Genomic DNA, 18,641 nt, shown 5'->3' on the forward strand with positions numbered 1-18,641 from the left:
GAAACAATTGCTCTTACTGGAAAAAAAAATTGCCTCAGACAAAAGTCATTTTGTAGTTTGCCAATTGAATAGACCATTTGGATATACTGAGTCTTAAACTAACCAGTGAACAAATAGCTAAATGGATAGTAAAGTTTCAGGAATTTTGATTTTTATCACTTTTTATAAAACATTAGTTCTAAACTTTCATAGCAGATTCACCTGAAACCATTGTCTAAAAGCAAGACCTGTAGACCCTGTCAGTTAAAAGTTTGTTTTCATTTATTTATGCTTAGTTCAAGGAATTTTGAACTAAGGCTAAACCATTACCGTTATACTTCTGTGGAAATATATAAATAAGCAAAAAGTAAATGTTAACTAAGGTACACAGTATATTCTATGAAAACAAACTGAAGGCATTCATTCATTCAACACTTGGTTATTGGGCTGGGGATGTGGCTCAAGCGGTAGCATGCTCGCCTGGCATGCGTGCGGCCCGGGTTCGATCCTCAGCACTACATATAGACAAAGATGCTGTGTCCGCCAAATACTGAAAAATAAATATCAAAGTTCTCTTTCTCACTCTCTCTCACTCTTTCTTAAATAAATACATAAATAAATAAATTGATTAAAAAAAAAAAACACTTGGTTATTGGTGGACATTGCAACAACACAAGAACAGGTGCAAAATTCACACTTTTTTTTTCAGTACTGAGGATTGAACCCAGGGCCTCCAACATGCTAGGGAAGCACTCTACTGCTGAGCTCTAGCTCCAGCACTTTTAAAAAATTTTGAGCCAAGCATGGTGGTGCACCCCTGTAATCCCAGCAATTATGGAGGCTGAGGCAGGAGGATTGCAAATTCAAGCCCAGCCTTAACAATTTAGGGATACCCTGTCTCAAAATAACAAAATGCATCCCCAGGGAAACTGGGATGTAGGTCAGCGGTAAAGTGCTCCCGGGTTCAATCTCCAGTAGAAAAAAATTAATAATAAATAAAATAAAAATAAATTTTATTTTGAGCTGGAATTTCACTAAATTGCAGGCTGGCCTGGGACTTTCTACCCTACATCTGGTATTACAGGAACACTTTTTTTTCCTTATTCATTCATTTATTTCTGGTATTAGGGATTGAATCCAGAGGTTCCCTACCACTGAGCTACATCTCCAACTCTTTTTATTTAATCTTGCTGAGTTTCTGAGGCAGTCCTTGAACTTAGAATTTTTCTGCCTCCTAGCAATATTTATACTGACAAAAATGAAGTTGAAAGTTAAGAAGTTATACAAATAGCTGTGTGTTATAAAAAAAAAAAAAGAAAGAAGAAGAAGGAGGAGGAGGAGGAGGAGAAGGAGAAGGAGAAGAAGAATGAAGCTGGTGTGGTGGTGCACACCTGCAATCCCTGCTACTCAGGAGGCTGAGGCAGGAGGATTTCAAATTCAAGGCCAGCCTCAGTAATTTAGCCAGACACCTATCTCAAAAAAAAAAAAAAAAAGCTGTTATCTTTATACAACACCAAAACATCAAGTTGATTTAACGAATTACCCATTTTAAATGTATACAATAACTTCATGACTAATATTGAAGGATTCCTGACATGACTGATGTCTAAGCTTCCATTAGATAGAACTAGAGTTTTTAGACTAGCTAATGAATTCAAGGAGGAACATAGTGAAAGTGTTCACTGAGAACACTCTTCAAAACTTAAACTAAATCAGTTCCTGGAATGGTACTCACATTGTGCCATGAATTTAACCACTCTAGAGAGCAGGGAAGCCCATGACACACATACACACACAAATGGGTCTACATACGACTCAAGCTTGAGGCCAAAATTCAACATGAGGATCAATGAGGATCCCTACTTCTTTCATTCTAATCAATACTTTAAAAAAATCTACCATAAATATTTAAATCACTCAGTATACACTTCCCAGAGTAGTTGTTACATTTTTCTAGCTCTGAAGAGATGGGCTTTATTTCCATTTTAACTAAGCAATTCTCTTTCTTGACTACCAGAGATATCAGTTTTGAATACTAGACTACTCGAATGTGTACTTTTAATCTAGGCTAATGTATATGTGTGTATACACAGCCACAAGACCTTTATTTAACACCACATATGCAGCAAGTGAGTTTCAATTAGTGCAGGCTACAGAAGGGACCCTCCCCCATCCCAACAACAACAACAAAAATGCCCAAGGCCATACACTTAAAGAAATGAGTGCAAATTAAAAACAAATGCACAATTACCTTTTCAAACTGATTTAATTTTAATTAACATATTTATACTGTATAGAGATACTCAATTTATAATACATAGAAGCAAGTGAAGATTTCATAAAATATTTACTGTGCATCAAGATTTGGCATTTATCAATTATAATTTATTTTCTGTCTTAATATTTGTCTAATAGAAAACTATACTGGCTGGGCATGGTGACATACTTCTGTAATCCCAGGAACTGGCTGAGGCAGGAAGATTGAAAGAAAGTCCCAGGCCAGCCTCGGTAATTTAGGGAGACCCTGTGTCTAAATGAAAAGGGCTGGGGGTGTGACTCAGTGGTAGAGCCTCCTTGTTCAATCCCCAACGCTCACACACACACACACACTAAAAAGAAGAAGAAGAAAGAAAACCATACTGGCCTTTTTAAAACATAAATGTATTTTGGGTTCTGTGTGTTTCACAGTGCTGGGACTCAAACCCAGGACCTTACACATGCGAGGCAAGTGCTCTACCACTGAGCCACAACTCCAGCTCTCAAATGTGCTTTTAAACTTTTTTCTTTCAAAATACAGAAGTGGTTATTGTCCTGCATTCTAATTTTCAAGTAGTATATTCCTAGTGTTCACTTATCCAAACTGATTACACTGTTAATAGGAGCATTAGGGTTTAAATTCAGTGTTAAAATAGTTGTATTATGAAATTAACCAATATGCAATTACAGGGAATCTAATGGAGCCAGATGCATGCAACCCAGACACATGCAAATCAGAGATTAAGACTTCCTCAGTTTTATGCATATAAGCAAATTATGCAGTTAAGCAGAGCTCTCTAGTGAATGAATTGCATCCATTTTTACCAGTTGGACCATGTAATTTTTCATTTCACCGGTTCAGAGAGATGCTTTGCAACACTGAAATCGGTGTGAAGTTTCAAGAACCCATAACAAAGATGATAAAAAAAAAAAAGTCCTTAATGTTTTTCCTAAATTAGGACTTCATTGCCCTTCCCCACTCAATTTCTTTCACAACATGGTCTCATCGGAAAGTCTTCTGAGGATGCTTCCTTGCAGTCTCATTCAGAAGATTAAACCTAGTGCCTTGGACATAAAGATTGTGTTTCAGTGTTCAGTAAGGTAACATTCAATGGAAGAAGCCTCATTTTCCATCCCTGACATAACAGCGAATCAAGCTCAAAAATCATGGAAGGCTCAGAAATGATCAAGGAATAGACGTCTGATGGAACAGATGCGCAGATGCTATGCTAGAAGAAAAGACGAATGCTGAAGTGCATAATGATTTTGAAAAGATTTCTTTATCAAACATGTCATTTGTTTGAAAGACCTGAGTTGTTGGTATCAGATGTGGGATATCAGCTTGTTAGCAAAGTGAAACATGATGGCAGCTAGATGCTGGCGATTGATGAGTCAATTGAAATCACTGATGCTCAACTGAGTGTCTTCATTTAATATGTCATTGGTCAGAAGTTAACTAAACACCTTCTGTTTTCGGTGATTACCACAGCCAATAATGTGTCACATCTCAGTGTGGCTAAGGATTTTTTTGCAAATGATAGTAAGGTCTCCAAAGAAATGATATTGACTGGCCAACAAATTACATACTCTGTTGGTGATTAGCTACAGAGATATGAGTGTGGCTTTTCTGTGTAAGTTCTGACGGGGTAACATTAGGGAATCATTTATGAACAATTTTCATAGCCTGGATTGTACCACAAATAGCCTTTTATTGTTGACTTGGGGTTTACAGAGGAAATTGTTGGCTATAACATTTTCATCATTTCACCAATGAAGTTTCTGAGAACCTGATTTAAAAAAAAAATTAAAATGACAACAGGAACAGGCACACTTCTCAGGCTCTGAGGGTGTTCTTCTGTCCCCTGTTCTAAGGGAAAAGGCTGTGCTGATCGACTTGACCCCTGGGACTTGGTGAGATCTCACCTACAGGACTATTCAGCCATGAGTGGTACTCCAGCACTGCATGAGACAGACATTCATTTTGAAATTGGTCATTTATTATAACCTTGCTCATACTTGGTAACAACAACAAAGACTCAAGGAAGTTGAACATGGCTGACCCCCATATCTAATGGGCAGGATAAATATGAGGTCAAGAAGAAAGAAATAGGCAGGCAATAAACTAGGGACAAAAGTCATAATGAAAAGTCCCTTTGGTCTCTGGACAAAAGCCTTTATTATCATTCAGCAGTACAGCTCCTCTGTGGATCTCAAAGTCTCCAAAACCAATAGGAGGGAAAGTTCCCATTCAGATGGTCTGGGAAGAGGTGTGTGTTGCTTTTTTTCTTTTCTTTTTGGTGCCAGGGATTGAACCTAGGAGTGCTTAACCACTGAGCCACATTTCCAGCCCTTTTGAGCTAGGGTCTCACTAAGTTGCTTAGGTCCTTGTCAAATTGCTGAGGCTGGTCTGGAACTGGTGAACCTCCTGCCTCAGCCTCCTGAGATACTGAGGTTACAGGTGTGCACCATCAAGCTCAACTTTGTTTAGTACATGAATAGACCTACAAAAAATTCATAATGCTCAGCCTTTCTATAGTGTTTTTCAGTAAAGTTGTCATTTTTTTTTTCTTTTGGCAGAGCTGGGGATTGAACCCATGGCCTTACCCATGCTAAGCCCATACTCTACCACTGAGTTACATCCCTAGTCCCAACCCTCAATTTTTTTTAAACATAAAACAATCAGAGAACTCTTTTTTTTTTTAATTTTAATATTTATTTTTTAGTTCTTGGCGGACACAACATCTTTGTTGGTATGTGGTGCTGAGGATCGAACCCGGGCCGCACGCATGCCAGGTGAGCGCGCTACCGCTGAGCCACATCCCCAGCCCTCAGAGAACTCTTTGAAACATAATGAAACTAAAAGTATGGATGTTAAGTAATAAGACTAGTGGCTGATTTTTAAAAATTTTTTATCTTAAGTGAAAACATCTCCTAAGGAACCCTTAAGCTTATTATAAGGATGCTGACATTGTTCAAAACAATTTGGGACACATCTTTTGGAAATGATTTCAGGGCTAGCTTTCAAGCCCTAGAAGAAAATCAGTCCCATTACTTTATAGGCACATCCGTATAATACTAACATAAATTCAATGGAGGAAACTGAATAATTTAAGACATAAGATTTAACCTTTTGTTACACGTGAGTATCAACTTTCATATTGTAAAATTGTCACTAAATTTTAATGTAAGAATCAAGTTGTTGATCAAAGTAAAATTTTTGTCCAATTAAAGGTAGACCATTAAATTATCATGTTTACAGATTTTAAGTACACAACTTATTTTTATCTAAGAATAAATGTATTGTATTCACTAGAAGATAATGAACAATAGGCATTTAATAATATTTTAATTTTATGTATTTAAATATTCATAGCTATGTTCATAAAGCCACATGCCTGATCTAGTGATTATGCTTATGAAATGTAGTATTTCTTAGATGTCCCAAATCTCCATCCATTTTCTGAAAACTGTATTGATTTGGGCCTCAGCACAAACCACTTATTTTTTTTCTTCCCCACATTTCATTCTATGGTTTTAATAAAATATTCTGGAATATTACAAGTAAGAAACTACCCAAAAGCAAAACATGAGAATTACCTGCAAGGGGAAAAGAAGGGAATTAACATTTTCTCAGGAACTACTCTGTACTCTGTGACAGGCTCTTTATAGACATTTTCTTGTTTAGTCCTTAGAGCAACCCTAGGAGGTACGATTATTATGGTGTAGCTGGCTCATGCACAATAATGTATCTTACCTTTCCAAAGGGTTTTTCAACAAAACCATTATAATTCCCTACTGCCTGTTTGAAAGAACTCAGTGCTTGTCCTTAAAAACAAAACAAAACAACAACAAAAATCTACTGACATTGTTAGGGGTGGTTTTTTAAAATGACAAGTGTTAGGGCACTGAGAACCAAAGAATCAGTCTTCCTTTTTTGGCTCTTCTATTCTTGATGTAAATGAACACCAGGAATCAGAGGGAGATGAGCATTTTTCCACTACTTAAAAATTACTATCTCATCAGTCTACTTACCAGAGATTTTAATAAAACTAGATCTAAAGATCCAATAGCAATATATTCTATCAGGCTGCAATTTTACAATACTTCATCATGGCATAATCATGCCAAATAAATAAAATGATGGCCATTTACAGATTACATTCGATTACAGATGTTCAATTTGAGAAATCAAGTATCTGGAGTTTGAAGAATTTCTCTGAAGTGTCTTCATCTTCTCTAGCACTACAATTAATGACAATTTGTATTTTAATAACACCTATACTCCATGATTCTGTTAAGTGTTCTAATCAATGGTTGCCAAGTTTTCTGTCCCAAATACCACTTCTGGGCTTCTGAATAACATACATGGTTTCTGGATGCCACTTTTGAGATTATCTTCAGCTTGGGCTTTCCTTTTCTTTCTCACCAAAACAGTGGTGTTCAAATACTCTTTTTTCTCCAAACTCCTGTATCTATTCCTTCCTTCTAATCACTCAATCAATCCTTGCCTCTGAATTCTTCCCTGACCTCCCCAGCACCTGGTGAGACCCTGCTATGGGGGAACTGAGAGAACAAAAACAGTTGGTTGGGATTTGGTCAAGGGGTTTAGCCCCAGTTGATTGCTGTGAGAGGCCAGTATTTTTATACCATGAAAAAATGTGAACAGAGTATAAATTGTCCCAATTCAACAGGTTAATCAAGATTATTTAGGGGTTATAGTTATCACTGTAATAAAACAATAATCACAAAAATAATTTGAATGGTTTTATTTAAATCAAACAACAATTGCAGGGATCCTGGGCATTGCTTTTGGAACATCAACATGTGAAATTAACAAATCGAGTATTCACGTTTCTAGTTTTAAACACTTCAGCTCTACATGTGGAATGCAGATACTCAAAAAAGATTTGCAACAATGCACAAGATAATGCACACTGGGTTATGAATTAGGCCAGTCTTCGCCTCCATCTTCCCATTTATAAATCCTAAATTGGAGGGGGGAGCATTTTTTGCTTTTTCATTTCACAAATGATTGTTCAACACAGAATAAAATACACCCAAAGAAGAAAATAGTCTTTTTATACCTAGGGAAGAAGCCACTACTCTTAAAATGATCACTTCAAGGTAACAGACATCCAAATTGATGTGGTTTTCTTTGAAACCTCATCAGTAAATCATTTCTTGCACAGTAGGTTCGGCATTAACCCTGCATTTAGGATAGGTAGTGTTATGGAGGGCTGGCTGCTGCATACCAACGTCAGTATCAAGTTCTTCGTCAGGAATTACAGACTGTCCCGGATACCAAGCAGGACAACACTGGCAAAAAAACAAAAAGTGAACTGCAGATAGGTCAAAACAGGCCACAGTTTTTCACAGAAAAATGTCATGTTACATGGATATGCCGTTTTAAATGCTAGTTTGTGATAGAACAAGATGGAATCTTGGATTTTTAACAACTTAAGTTCAAATGGTCTTTACATAGGTTATATTTTCATCAAACACATTAGACAGTGTATACACCCTATTAGAGATCAAACATTATAAACTTGCCATCTGGTGAAAGCTATTTTTATAGTTTCTGTAAAGCTTACAATTCTCTGCATCAGATTAGTAAACAGGTTGAACTGTTATCAGATTAAAAATATACAAAATTACTTGGTTAGATGCTTTTTAAAGAACCATGCTATCTTCTTTCCTTTTAATAGATGTTGTTTATCTAATTTTCAAAGAATTTACATTCCTATGTTAAAAGTTACCATTAGACCCAGTGATCTGAACACTCCCCTCTTTAAATGCTTCCTGCAAACTTAAGTGTTTTTCAAGCTGTACGTTTCAATAGTTATGATAAGAAACCAAAACTCAGTGAGAAGTGCCCTTTGGAGACATCATTCAAACAAATATGAGAGCTCTTCCAATTTATCACTTGCCTAGTTTTGCAGAAATTCCATTCACATAATCCCTATGAAAATCAACCAGTTTTACCCTATCAAATGACCCAGGAACACCGCAGGTATCCAGGGGAAACAGTTCGCCAATGTATCTTAGCTTGATTTTAAAGTCAACTTACTAGACAATCCGGGCTCTGTAATTCTTAAAGGGACAAACTCCCAACTGGATAAGCTTTATCAATTCAATAAACTTTTTGTTTTCCACACTTTTGGTATCAAGAGAGTTAACCAGGAAAAAGCTCAAACCTCAGGGTTCAAACTACAGCATGGAAAAATAAAGCATACAGCAAGCACCATTTATTTCCTTTGATCTCTCAAAGATGTCAATACACTATTCCACTGAGGGGGTGGGAGTAGTGGCCGAGCCCGGGAAGGAAACTTCGCCCACAGGAAAGAAAAAAAAATCAGTTTGGTGGCAATTTCAAAACAAGTTTCCAAACTGCAGAAGAGGCTCCAGCCCCTTCAACTTGCAGAAATCATACATAAGAAAAGGACAGAAAATACTACAGGGCGTGCTTATTTTAATTGCTGGGGGTTTCCAATGCAAAGCACGACAACTTAAATGCATAGTCCAAATTCTTGCTCCAAAGCCGTCTTCTTTGTGCACTGAAAAGGAGGAAAGACAACCCCATCAATTGTTCTCCGCAGATAAAGGCACTGTTTTGCAGATTTCCCTCAGATCAGGGCCAGCCGGGCTAATGACCTGCCCACCCACCTGGGGCCCTTCCCAAGGTGGCCCTCGAGAACTGCCCCACACCTTCAGGAGAAGCCCGACTGCTTGACACTGGGTAACTCCAAGAGAGGTGTCGTTTCGTTTGGCGGTTGGTCCCCACGAAGCCGCAACCAGGAAGAGTTCGAGCCACTTATTTGCCTAGAGGAGCTGGGGGGTCAATCCCCACAATTTTGAAAAAAAAAAAAAAATCCACATTTTCCCCCGTCACGAAAGAGAATTGAAGGTGAATCCGCGGCATTCCCCCTCTACCCCCTGCGGAGAAAACAGGAGCTCTAGATCCCAGAGCTACTGGGGTTTCTTTCACAAAGCATTAAGGCAGTAAAGCAAAAGCTGAATGAAAAGTTTTCGGGATTGTGACCTACCCCCCACCCCTAAGCTAAGACCACTGGCTGTTGTGATACACACAAAAGCTACGATAGTGCCGATTTTCACAGGACCACGTTTTAATGAGATATGCAGAAAACCGGGCCTGGGCAACGTGTAGGGTTCTAACTCCCAATGGCACAAGTCTGTTGATAAGTCAGGATGATTTATTTGGAAAGGATGCATACGCGCTCCCCTCCTTACTGGCTCCGCCATTGTCCCAAGGAGAGAACAGTGTTTTTAGGGGCTTTCGCATTTTGGGGGCTCGAAGGTGCTGTGAAATCCCGCCAGGGACAGGGTAACTCGAAATGGCATCCCCTCCCCATGATAACCAAGGGGAAATGTTTGAAGTTTGGCCAAGAGGGTGAAGTGGCCTCCGGTGGGTTTTACACCCAGGTCCCGCGGGAACCCCAACCCCCCAAAGGGCACGCCAACTTCCCACGAGAATGCCCAGGAAGAACTTCTTCGCTTCCGTTTTTTTTCCCCCCACCCCTCCTAATAATTCTGTGTTCGACCGCCACGACCTACATTCTCCCGCGAGCGCCCAGAGCTGCGGAATAACAAGGGAATTTAAACGACACAACAGTTCGGCAGCCCGTAGGTCTGCGTTTTGCTGCGCTCTGCGGGGGTTCGCATCCGGCCGCCATGTTCACGACTCGAGAGCCGCCCCCAAACCAACCCCCCTTCCCACATCCCTCGGCTCCCCTCCCTCCCTCCCTGCTCAGCCGAGGCCGCCGCAGCGCTGCAAAGCCGCTTTCAACTCTACCCCCCACCCCCTCGCAGCAAAATCCGACTCGACGGCTGCGGGGTGTGCGCCTGCGCACGGTGGACGCGGGAGTGGGGGTGGCGAGGGGGGAATCCTACGACCCCCGGCCGCGGCTTGAAAAGGCAGGAGCCTCGGGGAGCGGGGGAGGGGTTGGGGCCTGGGCCTGAGCCTCCTCTTTCCTCCCAGCGGGTCCCCGCTCAGGCCCTGGCCCGGCTCTCACACGTGCGCGCTAAAAACCCACTTCAAAGTCTGTACCCCGCGCGGGGGCGGCCCCCTTTGGGCCGGCACTCGGGCTCCGGCTCGGGCTGCCAACCAGGCTCTGGGCCTTGCCGCCCCCTCCATCCCAGGCGCTGCAGAGATACCGGAGCGCCAGCGATGAACCCCGGGAGCCGCGAGTGGCCTTCTTGTAGACGAGTACCACCCTCCCCACCCGGACCCCACCCCCACCGCTTTAGAAAAATGAATTGAACACAAAGTTTGCGGCCAGCGCTACGCTATGGCCCTCGGAGCTCACCATTGTTTGGGCTCGTATTGACCCCAGGTCCGGATTAGGCTGCGGCTGATTCCTGCTTTACAGCCGTGCCGGGCTAATGAGGCCGGGAGGCGATGGGGCGCGAAGCGTCCTCGGAGCCCAGGCGACCGCCGGCTTACGGCCGCCAAGGGCCCTGTAGGTGGAGGTCAAAGGGTCAGCGGGCAGAGACCTCGAGAGAATTGACCCTAGGAAATGAGGTCCCCTCCTCCCCGCCCGAGCCTCAACCAGGACTTGCAAGAATTTGATGTGTGGACACGGATCCTGAACGTCCCAACTAGGGGCCTGAGGACTGTCGGACCACTGTCGCGACTTCCGAAATGTCTGGCCGCGTCCCGGGCCAAAGTCCGACGGGAGACCTGGGCTTGGAAGGGCAGAGGCTTGTGAGAGAAAACCAGCCTAGGTGTCGGGAGAACCAGAGCACACGTCCTTCAGTGTATGGGCACACCGATGGCGATTTTTTCAGAAACGTAATGTGTTAAGAGCCCCCTTAGACTTTCTCAGGTTTGTTTTCGGGAGACTGTCTTAGAAAACGGGAAGAGGGAGCTGGAGGCGACAGAAGCAAAGAGAAATCAGGCGGGGAGAAGGGGGGAGGGGCAAGAAAGTCCAGAACACACCAACTTTCCAGGGAGCCTTTGTGAGCAGAAGTCTCCAACCTTCGTCTAGCTAAGACCGACTGCTCTGCTTAGCCTGGATCCTGATCTTTAACCTTCCCAACTGGATGAAGGCCAGACTTGTCTTGCGTGGAAACAGCTCTGCAAATAGCCACCTCCTCTTTCCCCACTAAACAGTGGGAATCACCCATTTTGAAAAAGATAATGGATTTTAACAAAGGTCCTACCAGGTGCAGGAAGGAAAAAAAGGAGTAGATTACTAAGAGCCTAGCCCCAGCTACTAGCTTTAGCATTTATTATTGGGGGAAGAGGGATTGTTGTGCTTGTTCTTTAAATTATTTCCTGAAAATTCAAGAATGTAAATGTGCATTCCCAGAAACAGACTATGAGAAGACTATCTGTATAAAGTTTTCTATAAAATTAATGTGTTCTTTGAAAAATGAGAAGGGCATACGACATACTTTTGAGAAATTTGCTGTGCCCAAATTAGAGGTAGTCATGTAGAAGAGCAAACTTTTATAGTCTCTTAATATTGGTTACCTACATTGCTATTTAATTGGCATTTTCCTTTTTTAGGACATTCACAATGCTTTCCTGTGAATTTTATGATGATTTCAAGCAACTAAGAGGAAATTGTCTCCTAAGGAGACATTTAATATATTTAATTGGGGAAGGCAACTTTCTGAGTGAATCTTGCCCCAACCCATCTTCTTTTAAGGTTAAATTAGGTTGGGGGTTGGGGGAGACGAATGGAGAAAATAGTAAACTGTGAAAGTTCATTGCATATGTTAGGAGAAAAACACACATTTATATTTCACAATGGCACACATTTAAAGCTAGTCTTATGAATATACACTTTCCGAAAACTTGATGAGAAAACTTTAAAATGTTTTAAAACGTTTAAAATGGTCTCCAGTTTGAAGTGAAGGAAAAATCCTGAAATAGGAATCTGGTTCAGCACCTTCAATGTCAAGGTCAAGAATGGAATGTCTGGGTGGGGAGTGGTAGATTGATCTGGTTACCTGCTCATTATAAGTGGAGTCATCCCAATCTCTCTGTTCCTGACATTCACACAGCCTTGGATATAGGTGGAGTAAAGTGCAAAAGACCCCATTCTCCACTAACAAAAAATTGCCTCCAAAGCAATTTGCAATTAGAAACTGTCAATAATTGTTGACAAAGATCAGCAGAAAACAAAACAGATTGCTTCAACTGTATCCAGGGAATCAGAGTTTCTTTTAATCATCAGAAATTCTCTAAGCATTTCAATTTTTGGTTGATTTATTTGAACATGAAAAAAATATTGGGCACCAAATACAAAAATGTTATAACATAAATAAGATGTGCCAATACTTTATTTCTTCAAAAAGAACAATCAACAAAATTCTAGAATTGAAAATCATTATATATAATACCAAATTGACTGCCACCAAAAAACTCAGAGCATTGCCCCTTAAAGAGAAAGAGGTACTTAAGTCTATTCATTACATTTCTAAATACTTTACAATTCCTTATCTCCACCTTCTGTAGTTCATGCAGAGATTGGGCTCTCAATAACAAACAGCACCCTAATAAAAAGGTCTCAACACTCTACCCACTCCAACCCCCCAAAATAGTAATCAGTTTCTTTTCCACAGAACCATTGTAAAAAGAACTGTTTGTCCAAAGGAGTTGCTTCACTGAAGATTAAATGGATTGTTAACATTTTATCACAAAGCAAACGACCATTTTTCATTGTTATTGATTTTAATGGAAACAATGCTCTTAACATCTTTGCCTACAAATAATGAACTTTAAAAATAACATATTTTGCAAATGTTTTCTTTCCATAGTATCATTTTGGAACTGCTGCAGTTATTACACCGCTATATAAATGTTATGAAAAATTGTGATAATTATGAATTGAACTATATACAGCAAACAAATCAGCCTTTGCCTTCCAATATTTAAATGGACTATGGTTCTTTTAAGAAGCACTTTCACCATAAGTAAGCACTGCTCAACTGGTCTTACTCATCACCACTGTTCCAGACATACACTATCTTTTGAAAATATATAGAGCTAGATAGATTTGATAGGCAGATTAGATAAATTCATAGATACAAATGCATATAGGTACATGGATGATCTCTAGATAGAACAGACATGCATCCTGCCGCAATTTTCATTTTTATGTAAGGTAATAAAGAACTAAGGGACATAAAGCTAATTAGGTTACCTTATGTTTATATATGTAGGGCAGGGATGATTAAATCCAGCTTCTCAGTCTTTGAAGTACAAGATTGAGATGTCATGGCCACTAACTGAATTGATCAGTAATATTTGATTTGCATGCCGAAAATCCAGGACAAACACATTGAAACTCGCAGTTAAACAACCATCTGAGCTAGAGATAAAGAAAAGAGGGTCCTCCCAGATGGAAACTGACACTATAAGGAATCTATACTGCAATAGAAAAATAATTTAACAATTAAAAAAGGGATCTGAGTGAGTTATAAATACCAACAAACAAGATTCAATTTGCTCATTCTCCTCTTTGTAGAAGGAGGCTGTTACAAAACAAGAGAAAAGAGTCAGTGGTTCAAAAATTGTAAATTGTGTTCTTCTTTCAAAACAATAAATTTTTAATGCTAAAGCAGTTATAATCAAAAGCTGTACAGAATTTGTTAGAAAACATTTATCCATAAATATTGTTCAGTTCCCGGCACTTGCAGCAATAATTAAATTACAAACGATAAATATGGCATCAACGGATATGTATTTACAAAAAAAAAAGTTATTACAAAAGGCAACTGTATACTAAACGTCACAATCTGTGTAGAGTAACATCATATCCTCAGCCTGAAAAAATACTGAACAGTTTCGACCCCATTAGACAAAGATACATTCACAAGTGTAATGCTTTGAAGAAAAAGTTCAAGACATAACAGGACTTTGGCATGGTTTAAGACTGTGAGAGTTTAAACAATCACCACTAAGGCGAAGAAGAAATTCCATCAGTTTTAACATCACCACCACCAAGCCTTCTATAACTTCCTCAAGAAACAGGACAAATGTTAAAATGAACTGAAGGAGTCTCAGAATGGGGTATGCAGAGAGCAAGAGGAAGGGGAGCAAAAAGCAGTGAAAAGATTTTGTAAAAAATCCTTCAAATGCCAAAATGTATTTTCTAATCCTGAGAAAAGGGCATGGCTACTTTGGGATTTTGCCCAAAACCTTCCTGGACAATTGCAATTAACAAGATGTAGCCCTATGTATGGCCTCTTGCTTTAAAACTCCATTTCCATCTGATTGGTCTCAGTTTTCTTTTTAAAATGCATTTTGGTTGTCCTCAGACGTACCATTCGTTAAAATTGGGAGGAAGTCCAGGGTTGTGGCTGGTGCTAGTTTGAACTGCAGAAGGGGTTTTAGTGGTATCTTTACTGTTTGCAGAAGCTATAGCGGGTGGAGTGGAAGATTCATAGCCTGAACTGGCAGCAGGGGAGGAATCTGACCCTTGAGATTCATGAACCTAAAATTAACATGTATATATTATAATGAATATAATTCCAACCGGCAATGTGCAAGCAAAAACAAGAGCAGAATTTGAGCACTGTAAGAGCAAGACCGCCCAGTGACCCACTTAACATTTTTTTTTTTTTTTTTTTGCTGCTGTTGTTCTGTTTTTATTTTTATTTTCCATATTACCCATGTCTAGAAAACCCGGACATATTCGTCAAAAACGAGGTTCCATACTAAGGCATTATGGAAAAGGAATAAAGCACTCCATTTTAGTCCTGCCACTTCAAAAATGCTGACTCCGTGGATGGAGTAGGTGAGCAGTTACTCTGAGGGACCCCATAAAATAGTCACTCCCAGCCCAGGTTTCACCAAGCCGCTTCCGGCTTGGGGAAGCAGGTATAGAGAAGAGTGGCACAGGGACCCTGGACGCTGCCTGCCAAGTCTTTAGACAAATGTGTGGGAATCAGACCGTGCTCCTCGGCCCCATTGTTTTATCCAAAGCCGAAGAGCAAATGAACGACCCTCCCCCGGGTTCGGCGCCGCCACTCTCCATTCCCACCGCAGGCTGAGCCGGCAAGAGGCGGCCACTGCAGCCTCAAGCCCAGGCGAGCTCGGCTAGAGCTTCCCAGTAAACAACTGATAGTTCCTCCACTCTCTCCCCCTCCCAACTCTGCTCTCTCCTGCCCCCCCCCATCCCCAAAATGGGTTCAAGGTGTCACCGCTGCAGCAAATCGGATTTAACGTGGAGGACAGAGGGTTGGCAGCGCGGGCGCTTCCGTTCCGCGGCCCAGTGTCGGGCCGGGTGTTTACAAACCGCCGACCGCTAATAAAGAGGTAATTACCTTCATGTGTTTGCGCAGGGAGCTCGGGTGCGTGTAAGACTTGTCGCACACTTTGCAGATATAGGGCTTATCCGAGGTGTGCACATGCATGTGCTTCTTGCGGTCGCTGCTGTTGGCAAAGCGTCTGTCACAGCCTTCAAATTCACATTTGAAAGGTTTCTCACCTGCAAAATGTAAAAATGCAAAAGAGAGAAAATAGTCAGGGCCGGGAGCTTCCCAGAGAGGAGCAGTGCGAGACTGAGAGCCCAGCAGTCTTCCCGGAGGGAATGCAAACTAGGGGAGACTGGGACATCATTTTTCCCTGGAGAAAAAAATGGAGAGGGTTGGTTGAGTCCGCTGGGCTGGGAAGGAACGGGGCGGGAGTGGGGCAGGGCCGGCCCAGAACCTGATCATCCCTTTGTTCTCGCAGGACAAGAAAGCTCCTGGCTCCTCAGAAGTTTCCCCCAACTTGTGGTTCCACTCTACCGGGCCATGTTCAGCCACCATCACGGCGATGTAACCGAGCCCGGCGGGACAATGGATCGGGGATGGGACAATCCCATTCAGTCGCTTCTTTGTACCTTTTAATTTGCCTCTTTCACATGTAGCGGTTTTGCCAAGTCCAGTATTAAAAAGCCTGGGCAGTGGTACTTAGTGTTCGAAAACAGAAAAAAATACATAAATCCAGGGGCTATAGACAGTTTTACAAGATGCTCTGAACAAGCCACGAAACTGTGGTGCTTTTTCTACTTTAGCTTTCCTCCCGGAGGACTGAACTGAACCAGGAACTCCAAATAAAAATAGTTTGACAAAAGTATCAGTCATTTAATTAGGAGATGTGCCAATCAAGTGTAAAAAAGAGCGGAAGTATCCGAAAGTTAGTTTTCATTAGCATTTCTATGGTTGCCTTCCTAGAATGTGTGCCGAGAGGCTAAATCGCTTGTAAGCAATACGCTCTCAACACATTCGGAGTCTCTTCATAGTAACCCAGAAAGGGATACAAAAAGAGGCGGCGCCAGTTTGTTCCCGGGCGCGAGAAGGTCCCAATTAGTTCCTGAGACTGCAGAGCAGTCGGCCCGAGAAGTTTGAACTGGGCAAAAGTGCCTCAGGTCGGGGTGGGCCGGGATGGAGGGGCACTGACAGCGCTTCATTCCGGAACGGCCTTGGCGGGGCGCCGCCCCTCTTCTCGGCGTTCACCCGTGTACCCTGCGTTCCAAGTCCGCTCGGTAGCCGGGTTCCCCTAGCGAACCCCTCACCCACCTGTCTTTCCCCTTACCTGTGTGGGTCCTCTTGTGGATCTTGAGGTTCTCAGAGCGGGCAAAAATCTTCCCGCATCCCGGGAAGGGGCACGGGAAGGGCTTCTCGCCCGTGTGTACTCGGATGTGGTTGACCAGTTTGTACTTCGCCTTGAAGGACTTGCCCTCGCGGGGGCACTCCTCCCAATAACAGACGTGGTTGTTCTGCTCCGGGCCCCCCACATGCTCCATGGTGACATGCGTCACCAGTTCATGCATGGTGCTGAAGGTCCGGTCGCAGCTCTTCTTGGGCCGGCTTAGTTGAGCTTCGTCGATCCACTTGCACGACAGCTCCTGCTTGATGGGCTGCCTCATATAACGGAAGAAGGCGCCCGGCCCGTGGTGGGCCGCCACGTTCACTCCCATGTTCATGTTCATGGGGCTATAGTTGGGAAACTGCGCGCTGGCTGCATAGGGGTCCGTGCGCGGGCTGGCCACCGGGCGGTAAGGGTCAGGACGGCCAAACAGCTCTCCACGCAGCCCCAGGTGGACCTGGTTGTTGTCCACGTGCCCTGTGGGCGACGGGTGCCCAGCGCCCTGCTCATGCAGCCCGGGAAAGAGCAAGTAACCAGGGGGCTCAGGAATACCAGCTGGAGCGTGCAGGCTGCTAGCGGAGCCAGCAAAGAGCCCGTGCTGCCCGCTTCCCGAGGCTGCCTCGCTGAGCCCAGAGCCGCGCTGGCGGAAAAGAAAGTCGCGCGTGGAGTTGAAGGCAGCGGACGCTGCGCCGCCGTAGCTGGGTACCTGGCTGGCATGATGATGGTGATGGTGGTGGTGATGGTGGCTCAGGGCGTTGGCGTAGCCCGAACCCTGCGGCGTGAAAGCCGAGCTCTGGCTGGAAGACAGATCGTGTGCCGCGGCCGGGCTGAGCTTGAAGGCAGCAGCGGCAGCAGCGGCGGCGGCAGCGTGGGTTGAGTCCCCGAAGGGATTCAACCCCATGCCCGTCGGCTCGCGGTTGGGCATCTCGTGGTGGCGCGGCGCGCCAAAGCTGCCCACTCCCAGCCCGGGGAACTGCGGGCCTCCGTCCAGGAGCATCGTCATAGGTGGGGCGTTCTGGACACGGGCGATCCGGTTTAAGTGAGCAAGGGTGCAGGAGAGGGAGATTTTCGAAGTGCCGTAGTGCCGTAGGGAAGGCGGCAGCCCGATACAACTAGGACACCGCCAAGGCGCTACCAGGAGCCGCAACTTTCCGTGGCTGCGAGAGTCTCCTGCAGAGGGATAGGAGGGAGGAGGGGAAGAAAAAAGGGGGGTGGGTTTGAGGGAAAAGGAGGAGGGAGGAGAAGGGAGGAGGAAAGACTCTGGGAGTAGACCTGGTTTAACAAACTAACAGGAGCGCACAAAGAAAAATAAGCTAAATAATAAGTGGAGGGCGGGGTTTGCCAATCCTGTCCCGGGCACCCCTCCTCTACCCGAGAGCGCGGAACCCTGGGGCCAGGAGGCTGGATACCGGCCTCCCGGCTGGGCCGCTCCAAATAGCGGAGCCCGATCGCGGCCGACAGGCGGGCAGCGGGCAGCAGGCAGGCTCGATCTTCGCCGCTCCCCTCACGAGTCCCAGCCTCTTCGCCTCCAGAGTAATGTCCTTGGACTGATAAAGTCAATCACTCACTCCTCTCACATAAACCGAGCGGGAGGCCGGGCGGCGCGCGCCAATGGGGAACCAGCTGGCCTACGGTCACCTGACCCCCGGCCGGGCCGCCCATTGGCCGCCGCCACACTGATTGACAACGCAGAGCGGAGAACATGGCAGCCTGGGTAGAGCGACCGCAGCTGATTGGGCAGCTGCCGGGCGCCTGGCAGGTGAGGCGGCGGCTGCCTGGTGTCCGCGAGTGGGCTCCGCGG

General features: G+C 43.7%; 1 protein-coding gene across 2 annotated transcripts; it reads right to left on the bottom strand.

Moving 5' to 3' along the window:
* Positions 1–7,401: 7,401 nt before the first annotated feature.
* On the bottom strand, positions 7,402–17,843 carry Zic3 (Zic family zinc finger 3). Of its 2 annotated transcripts, none has more exons than XM_026392237.2 (3): positions 16,787–17,843; positions 15,532–15,695; positions 7,402–7,551 (listed from the first exon to the last, which is right to left on the bottom strand). In XM_026392237.2, the coding sequence occupies exons 1-3, from the start codon at positions 17,841–17,843 to the stop codon at positions 7,402–7,404; spliced, it is 1,371 nt and encodes a 456-aa protein (XP_026248022.1). The 2 variants fall into 2 exon arrangements, with proteins under 2 accessions (XP_026248022.1, XP_026248021.1); XM_026392236.1 differs by lacking the exon at positions 7,402–7,551 and adding an exon at positions 14,520–14,699.
* Positions 17,844–18,641: the final 798 nt, after the last annotated feature.

This window comes from Urocitellus parryii, chromosome X (assembly GCF_045843805.1).
Source record: "Urocitellus parryii isolate mUroPar1 chromosome X, mUroPar1.hap1, whole genome shotgun sequence".
NCBI lineage: Eukaryota > Metazoa > Chordata > Mammalia > Rodentia > Sciuridae > Urocitellus > Urocitellus parryii.